This window comes from Emys orbicularis, chromosome 3, assembly GCF_028017835.1.
Source record: "Emys orbicularis isolate rEmyOrb1 chromosome 3, rEmyOrb1.hap1, whole genome shotgun sequence".
Taxonomy (NCBI): Eukaryota; Metazoa; Chordata; order Testudines; family Emydidae; genus Emys; species Emys orbicularis.
In genome coordinates this window covers 114,295,952-114,305,051 of record NC_088685.1, presented here as the reverse complement: position 1 = coordinate 114,305,051, position 9,100 = coordinate 114,295,952, and the positions used below count along the sequence as shown (strand labels likewise).

The 9,100-nt window shown below is 39.7% G+C and overlaps 1 protein-coding gene across 4 annotated transcripts in view; it reads right to left on the bottom strand.

The window, feature by feature from the left end:
• Positions 1-717: 717 nt before the first annotated feature.
• STXBP5 (syntaxin binding protein 5) overlaps positions 718-9,100 on the bottom strand; it is a 179,381-nt gene continuing 170,998 nt past the window's right edge. For all 4 annotated transcript variants that reach the window (XM_065400761.1, XM_065400762.1, XM_065400763.1 and 1 more), the window contains 4 exons: positions 8,766-8,931; positions 6,490-6,601; positions 2,214-2,434; positions 718-1,439 (listed from right to left, as the gene is read on the bottom strand). In XM_065400761.1, the coding sequence (XP_065256833.1) occupies positions 1,398-1,439; positions 2,214-2,434; positions 6,490-6,601; positions 8,766-8,931 (541 nt within the window). In that variant the 3' untranslated portion in view covers positions 718-1,397. The remainder of the gene's footprint in view (positions 1,440-2,213; positions 2,435-6,489; positions 6,602-8,765; positions 8,932-9,100) is intronic.

Genomic DNA, 9,100 nt, shown 5'->3' with positions numbered 1-9,100 from the left:
TTTTTTCCTGCCCAAATTTAAAGAGTGGTCCTCCACTCCGTGAAATACTGAGAACCTCTTAATTGTTCATTTTTAGTATCACACCCATTTACTGATAAGATAGTTTTGCAGACTGACTCCAATTTTTAAGTAGGTCTTGAATGTTTGAAGCTACTAAGATACAGACTTGTACAGTAGCTCTACAAACAGGATTTAAGAAATAAACTAAAAGACTTATAGCTACTTAACATTAGATGCTTGCCCTTATCCTTGAAACAGCATCTTCACTGAGTTTAAAACTGTTTCAAACCTGAGTCCAAGGTTATTTGATTTGGTAATAAAGAACTAAAGGGGGATATAAGTTAGCTACAGTTTTTGCTTAGAACCAGCTCAACAAATTTAATTAAATGGCTGTAAAAAGATATTCTGTTAAACATTTATAAAAATTCACAGGATGAATGAAACCGATCGCCAATGCCAAACATTTTACAAACTGACCCAATAACTAGTTGGTTATTTTTTGGGTTGGGTGGGTGAGGGGGGCTGGAGGGGGAGTGGGAAAGATTTAGCTGAATGCAAGAAGACACATAAAAGACACTGAAGTATTCTTCTCACCACAATGGAGATGTTTTCACTTTTCACTTCGCACAGCCATAACACAAATGAAAACTCCTAGCATGAAACGCAATTCAGTCATGTTATTCACTTGATTTTTTTTTAATGCAAAAATGTTTTATCCTTTTGTTTTGCACTTGACAGAATATGATGTGAATACAAGAATACTAGATCAGGGGTCCTAGAAGAGACTATGAACAGGTCAACTGTATATACATTTTCAATATGGATCTTTCAGACTTCCAGCTTGTCTGATCAAAGAGATGGTAGCAAACAGAGTATAACTCTTCTTCAGTAATAATGGAAAGGAGGGTAGGTGAAGTCAGCTATTTATAGTTCAGTAAGACAAACACAACTTTATTTCAGCTCTTGGACCCCTGATTTATTGCCTCTCCTCACAGGAGGGTGAAACATTGGCAGCAGTTACAACAGAAACTTTTGGCATATGACATATTAACACAGGCTTGATCCTGCATTGCCACTGCCCATCTTGCATCTTTTCCCCTTTGCCTCTCTTCTCCAAGTGTCCTGTGTCACCTGCTCTGTTCCCAAGCTCTGAGCAAACCCACGGCTACGACAAACACTCAAGTTTTTGTGTGTGTCTGTTTTAAATATAATGCTCCTCAGTTAAAGCCATATGACTGAGGTAAAACTGTATGATTTGTGCTAGGAAACAACACCATCCAATAGACAGTGAATACTCCTCCAACTCCAATGGTCCTGCAGAAATTAATTAAAAGAAAAAAAAAGGACATTTTTCCTCCTCAAGATAAAGTTAAATTGATCTATTTGGATGCAGGTTGTCAGAACTGGTACCACTTCTTATCTTTGTGCTTCATCATCATCTAAAAATAAACAAAAAAGTAAAGATATAAATACGATTAACATTTCCATACAGTGCCACAGACATGCAGAGATACAATTACATAAAAGACAATCAGTTCTTTATTTTTCATTATCTCACAAAGCTTTTTAACATTGTGATGAATTTCTTCAACAATAATATCAGCAGATTACATCACAAATCTGCTAAGGGTGAATATGCTGCTGCCTTTCTGGCTCCTGATTGTGAGGGTGACAACTCAACAAGGACAGGAAAGTTCAGTGGCAGGTAGCAAGACAGGCAGAGATCTGGAGGGCCAGCAATGAGGGTATCTGTTCCCGGTGGCTGCTCAGAATGATCAAACTGGGATTTCTGCAATTGTTTGTATGCAGTTGGTCAATCTGCAGTTAAGGTCCTCGGGGCTCATGTGCATAGTGTAAATAGAACATGTACATAATGTAAATAAAGTACAGTTAAGATACTCGACTCCATGACATGAATTCCTTTAACAATGGAAACTAACCTGCAGTATCCACCATGACACATGCCAGATAGGCACAGTTCAGTTCTGTAAAAAATTCCTATATGGTGAGGCTGGTTACTTTAACAGCAGACATTGTCAGCTTAACCATTAGGGAAAAACGTGATGCGCCATAGGAAGACAAAGGAAGTGTTAAGTATTAATCATATTGATTCCCATTTCTTGCACATTTCTCTTTTTCAGTGAATATAAAGTTAATTGCACATCTTACACAACTCTGATATAGTAACATGTTGATGCACTAAAAGGACTCACCTCATGAGCATGTTTAGAGAAAGAATCAGCACTACTTAGCATAGCAGCTGTTCTTTCGTCCAATTCTCCTAGTTTCTGCCCTCTTTCATCTAGTGCAATCCTGGCTCGTGCTAGTTCACCAATTACTCCAGATGCTGATCCTTTAACACCTTCAATACCACCAGGCCCTGGGATATGCTGAGCAAGACTTCTTGATGCCTTTCCAGATGCTGATTCTCCAACTATATATATTCAAGGAACAAGATACCCAAAACAGAAAAATAAGGCTTCCTATAAACTGATTAACTTTTCAGAGGTAACATTAGACACTGTTTAACTCCAACTTCAAAGCAGAAAAAAATAGGAATTTAACTCAAAATGATTATCCATTTAGTCGTTCTGTTTGCCTAAAACAATAAATACTACTGTTTAAAAAATTCTATTAACCTCACATCATATGCTACTGTAAAATTACTACTTTTTTCATTAGCCAAAAGAGGGGCCAAATTATTTTTCACTTAGGACACCAAATAACTAATGGCAGACCTGACTAAAAATCATACTGATTATTTGATATTTGTGAGGTCAGTTAATCAGAGAAAAATAATTTTTTATAATAATCTGTTTAAGTCTTAGCTTAAGAAAACAAAATGGTGTCAGATATCAAAAAGAAAAAAAATTACTCGTAATTTCTGGAGCATTTTTTTTTAAAATTTCCATTTCAGTTTATTCTTACTGCGATCAGAATATGCACATTTCAGGTTGAAAGCGTTGTTGCAATATCTTGAGATTTTCTGGTCAGATTTTATATTTCCATACAGAATGGTTCTCATTCCATTTAACAATATAGAATTATATTACTGAGTGCTTATCAAAAGAATGGCATCAATGAATTGTTTCATTTAGATTACAAGTGGAACCTGTAGTGAGGCCTATAGTTAAAAACTACTATTCTGGAGACATTTTCAGATACTTCTATAACTTTGTCAAACTTTTACGTTTCATTCAGAAATTTGAGCCAAGACAGGTTTGCTGTTTTTGAGAAAAGCGTGAGTGAAAACACAAACATTTGCAGTTATAAAGTAACAAAACAAAACACACTTGTGGACATTTTTAGAGATAGGTCTAGAGTAGAGGTGGGCAAACTACGGCCCACAGGCCACATCCAGCCCGCGGGACCCTCCTGCTCGGCCCCTGAGCTCCTGCCCCGGGAGGCTAGCCCCTGGCCCCTCCCCTGCTGTTCCCCCTCCCCCGCAGCCGCAGCTTGCCTTGCCACCGGTGCAATCCTCTGGGTGGCAGGGCGGCGAGCTCCTGGGGCAATGCAGCTGCAGAGCCTGGCCTGTCCTGGTGCTCTGTGCTGCGCGGTGCATGGCTGTAGCGCCGCCAGCCACTGGTGCTCCAGGAAGCACGGTAAGGGGACAGGGAGGTTGGATAGAGGGCAGGGGAGTTCAGGGTGGTGGTCAGGGGGCGGGGGTGTGGATAGGGGTCAGGGTGGTCAGAAGGCAGGGAACAGGGGGGTTGAATGGGGCAGCAGGGGGCAGGGGTTCCGGGGGCAGTCAGGGGATAGGGAAAAGGGGTGGTTGGATGGGGCAGAGGTCCGGGGGGGGGTTGGATGGGGCGGCAGGGGGCAGTCAGGGGCAGGGGTTCCAGGGTCGGTCAGGGGACAGGGAGTGGGGGGGGTTGGATGGAGCAGGGGTCCCAGGGATGGGCCGTCAGGGGGCAAGAAGCGGGGAGGGGGACGCCCCCCTCCCCTAACTGGCCCTCCATACGATTTCCAAAACCCAATGCAGCCCTCAGGCCAAAAAGTTTGCCCGCCCCGGTCTACAGTTTCAGTGGAAAATTGAAAAGACTTGAAATATGGCAAGGATGTAATCCCTATCTTACAAATATGCTCTTCTGTGGCCTGGTGAAAATTGTTTTCCTTAGTTGTGTTACAATGGTTTAATAAACATTCATTATGAAAATACTGGTTTTTGTTATGTGATAAATGATCTGCAAACATTCTACTGGGACTATGCATAAGTGTGAATGGAAATGTCAACCCAAAAGATGATCTCTCAACATTCAATACATGAAATATGCTCATGCGTGGATGAGAAAGTTAAGATCAATTTAGTTTTTAAGATATAGATGCATGTGGTAATGGACTTCGATAATGCATAAAAAAAGTAGGAATCTCAAAGAGCCTTGATTCAATACAATAATTAACAGTGCATATGGAAAGAGACAAACACTCCTACCTCTGATTGCATATCCATTATAAAGAGCTTTACAGTGCTGCCTAGTAAGTAGTTGTACATGAATGATGGAATTAGTTTTTCTTCAAGCAACTACAAACAATCCCTCCCCTCTTAAAAGTCTCTATAAAAATTGCAGTAAAAGACTAGTAAGGTTGAAAATTGAAGTACTGGGGGGGAAAATTTGAAACGAAAAAAAAAATGTGTCCCGCACATTCTTAATTATACATCCTTGTACATGTGTATCACAATACAGTTTTTAATTACATGGTCATGGCTCCCCCCCACTGCCCCACACCATCTCTGCCTCTTTCAGTGAACAAGTTGAGTGGTGAGACAGAGATATGTAATGAATGAAGCACAGAGAACTCCTGCCTCATTCACTGTAGTAGAAGTTAGATGGTGTGAATGAATAAAGAGGTGGTCCTGACCTCAGCCTCATTCATAGATTATAAAGCCAGAAGGAAGCACTGTGGTCATCTAGTCTGATGCCCTGTACAACAGTGGTTCTCAACCATGGCTCTGGGGGGCTGCGAGCAGGTTTCAGGGTGGCCGCCAAGCATGGCCGGCATTAGACTTGCTAGGCCCAGGGTAGAAAGCCTAAGCCCTACTGCACGGGACCACAGCCTGGGTCCCCCAGCCCCACCACCCAGGGCTGAAGCCAAAGCCTGAACAACTTAGCTTTGCAGTGCTCCCTGTGGTGTGGGACCCTGGGAAATTGCCCTGCTTGCTACCCCCTAATGCCGCCCTGGCTTTCATATGCAGAAAAACTGTTGTTGTGGCACAGCTGGGCCATGGAGTTTTTATAGCATGTTTGGGGGGGGGGGAGGGAAAGAGGGAAAGGGGGGATAGCTCAGAAAGAAAAAGGTGTACAACACAGTCCATAGGACTTCGTGAATTAGTTACTGTTTGAAATACAGCAGATCTTTTAGAGAAACATCCAATCTTGATTTAAAAATTTCCAGTGATGGAGAATCACCAAGACCCTTGGTCAATTGTTTCAATGGATATTGTCCTCACTGTTAAAAAATTATGCCTTATTTCTACCTGAATTTGTATAGTTTCAATTTCCAGCCATTGGATATTGTTACATTTTTGACTGCTAGACTGAACAGCTCATTATCAAATTTCTGTTCCCCATGAAGGTACTTACAGAATGTAATCAATTCTCAGCTTAACCTTCTCTGTTAAGCTAAATAATTTGAACTCCCTGAGTCTATCACTATAAAGCCTGTCTTCTAAACCTTTAATCATTCTTGTGGTTCTTCTCTGAATTCTAATATCCAAATTCTGAAATCTAATAATCAGCATCCTTGAATTATAGACATTAAAACTAGACACAGTATTCCAGTAGTGATTGCATTAGTGCCAAACAGAGATGTGACTATATCATTCCCTACTCCTACTCAATGTTCCCCTGTTTATATATCTAAGGATCACATTAGCCCTTGTGGTCAGCATTGCATCGGGAACTCATGTTCAGCTGATTCACCACTAGGATCCCAAGGTGGTTGGTTTTTTTCCCACCGGAGTCACTGCTTCCCAGGATAAAGTTGCCTATTTTGTAAGTATGGTCTACATTCTTTGTTTTTAGATTTATAACTTAACATTTGGCCATATTAAAATGTGATCCAGATCTTTCTGTATTACTGACCTGTCCGCTTCATTATTTACAACTTCCCTCCCATATTTGAGTATTCAGTACAGTGGGAGGATGGTGCTCAGTGAATCAGGTATGAGGCCACATATGCATGGCGATGATGAATATAATTATGTATCAGCTGTTTTATTTATTGCACCATCCAACCCCTGCATAAATGAGGCAGAAGATTCAGTGGAAAACAATATGTGGTCTCGTACTTAAGGATTTCATTATGTTGCATATAAATAAGAGAGTTATGTTTGCACAGGAAATCTTATTTCCTAGTTTCCGAGTGCTTCTCTTTGCAACTTTATCTTCTTTTAATGTACAATTTGTACAGAATATTTAAATACATTCTGCACGGTTCACCACTTTCCTCATGTGGAAATACTTTTCAGAATAAAAGAAATGAACTTACAGAGTTCTTCTCTGTCGAGTGACTGTGCACCACCTCCAAACAGGCCTTTAAAGAAACCCCTATTTGGGGCTTCTGGTGTTTCTACTGGAGTGAAGAGCTCACCCAACATTTCCTTTGTAATGAAAAAAAAAAAAATTATTGCTAGCAACAACGTATTTCCTTTTTAAGACTCTTATAAAAACACAAGATTACTGTAGTCCATTTTCACTTTAACCATCTGCCTTTAGGGTTTGCAATTTCATAATGCAACATATTCACACTAGGACAGAACTTTTCAGCAAATATTCAGAACAATTTTATCTTCTAGGTTTGGCAATATGCCTGAATAGAAGTCAAAAACAGATCAGGAAACTCTTCAAAGTCATCTGCTAAATAATAGTTTGAGCTTGTAATACAGGAGTACTTGAAAAGTAATATTTGAGAATAGCCATGTCTTCCCCCAACTAAAAATTGGGCAACACTAACTATTTTCCTGGTGAAACTACATTTACCACGTGGAACATTAACATGTCCCGTTTATGTCCCAACTTATGTGTAGTTCATGTTATTTTGCCTAATTTTTAAATATTGGATAATTTCAAGACATCAAGTCATTTCCATAGCTTCTGATACACAAGTCTGTGGCTATCTAATATTTCATTGTGGCACCATGTCTTCATTATATAATGAGCTGCCTTTATGATTTTTTTTTCTGACTTCTAATATGCAAAACATACAAATTCAAGAACATGTAAATCAGGTTCAATTAAAACAAACACTCAGCTTCTTTTCTTTTGACTTACAACTGTGGCTGAAAAGCTGTCTTACTTCTGGAATTTTTAAAATGAGAGAACATTAGGATGGACAGCGATTGGATACTCATGGATTCACTTTTTGGAATTCTAGGATGAAATCCTGGCCTCACTAAAGTGAATGGGAGTTTTGTCATTGACTTCAATAAGGCCAAGATTTTACCCCTATTGTGTTACTTGAAAACTCCTGCAAAATGTTATCCTTTCAGGGACATTTTTCTCATTTGGCTCTATTTCACACAGAGGCTCATGAGCATGGAAAAAAACTGATCCAACAGCATGGGAGCAACAGTTCTCATGAACTTAACTCTAAAATAGATAGGTATGTAATAGTATAAGAAGATGTACAGTGCACACATTCCTGATGGATGTCAGAGGCTAGATTTCTTGTCGTTTCTATCCCAGAATTTCTGTTTCTACAGTGATATTAAAATTTGCACTTAGTGGCATAAAGGTATATGAAAACACCCTTACCTTTGATCGAAGTTCTGAGATGCTGGGTCCTCTCTAGATCCCCACTCTTTGGTCCCATCCCTTTTGTGGGAAGTAGACATAATGGCGGAACTTTCAGGTACACTTGGTGCTCCTTAACTATTCTCCCATTGAAATTAGCAGTTAAACTTTCACTAACTTCAATAGGAGCAGAGTCAGGACAATGCTGACTGCTTTTGAAAATCTCACCCAAGATGCTTACATGATATTCACAAGGTAGCCAACAAACACACTGAAGCATACACAGTATACAACACATCCTGGTATTTAATGGTCAGTTCCATTTTTATCTAAATTATTCTTATGAGAGTTATAAACCCAGAACAGATGACTAAGTGGACTAAGAATTAGGCTCATATGCTTACATGCTTCCAACTATGCACTGATGTTGAAGATCCCACAGTACTTTTCCAAAAAAAGGATAATGACCTAATCCTGCAACATGTTGCTTGTTGCATGTGCATCTTCCACAGTTCCAACACTGTGGGAATTCTTCCTCATCCAGAACTGGCGCTTGTGGAGTCCCTTTATGCTGCTCTGGGCCTTTTATTTGTCATATGAGGCCAAAAAAGAGATGAGAATCTCATTCGTCTCTGAAATTTCTGCAACATAATGCGTCAATCAAAATGCCTTGAGTTTGTGCTCCCTGCCTCTGGCAGCATGCATCTTTGATTACTACCATTTTGACTGGAGGAATTTTGAAGTCCTTACCTGCAAGAATTATCAAGGAAGTTTCACATGGAACATGACTGACAAAAAAAGGAAAAGACTGCCCCACAGATGTACAAGGGATGTTTCACACCACCATTTGGGAGAAAGGGAACTGAAGCACGAGAGATCATGATGTGTTATATACTGTAAAGCCCTCCAGTGCACCATAGCTTCTTTAGAAGGGGTTTTAATCTACCATGTGATTATCAAGAATTAAGATCAGGGACCTGTAGAGGATACCTACTTATGAAGAAACAACAGTATTAACAGTATAATCTTTACCTGTAGGTTTTCACAAGTTTCTTGACTGTATGTGATTCTCTGGATTTCTGTAGGTGAGACAAGATACGATGCCTGTCCATTGTTGGTGAAGCAGAATGTTCTGGCTATCCGCATGTTGGTAAGTGGCAGGTAATATACATCCAACAATGGCCTTAAACTTGGCAAACTTGAGAAGAGAATTAAAAGATCATTTAAATTAAGGAGGACTACCTTTATTATTATTGTTCAGTTTCTCAACTTATATTTACAAACTATAGTACACTATTCTTCTTTTTCTTATCCTTTTTAATCACATTACTAACAGTACTGCAGTAGACTGGTAAGTATAATTCAGT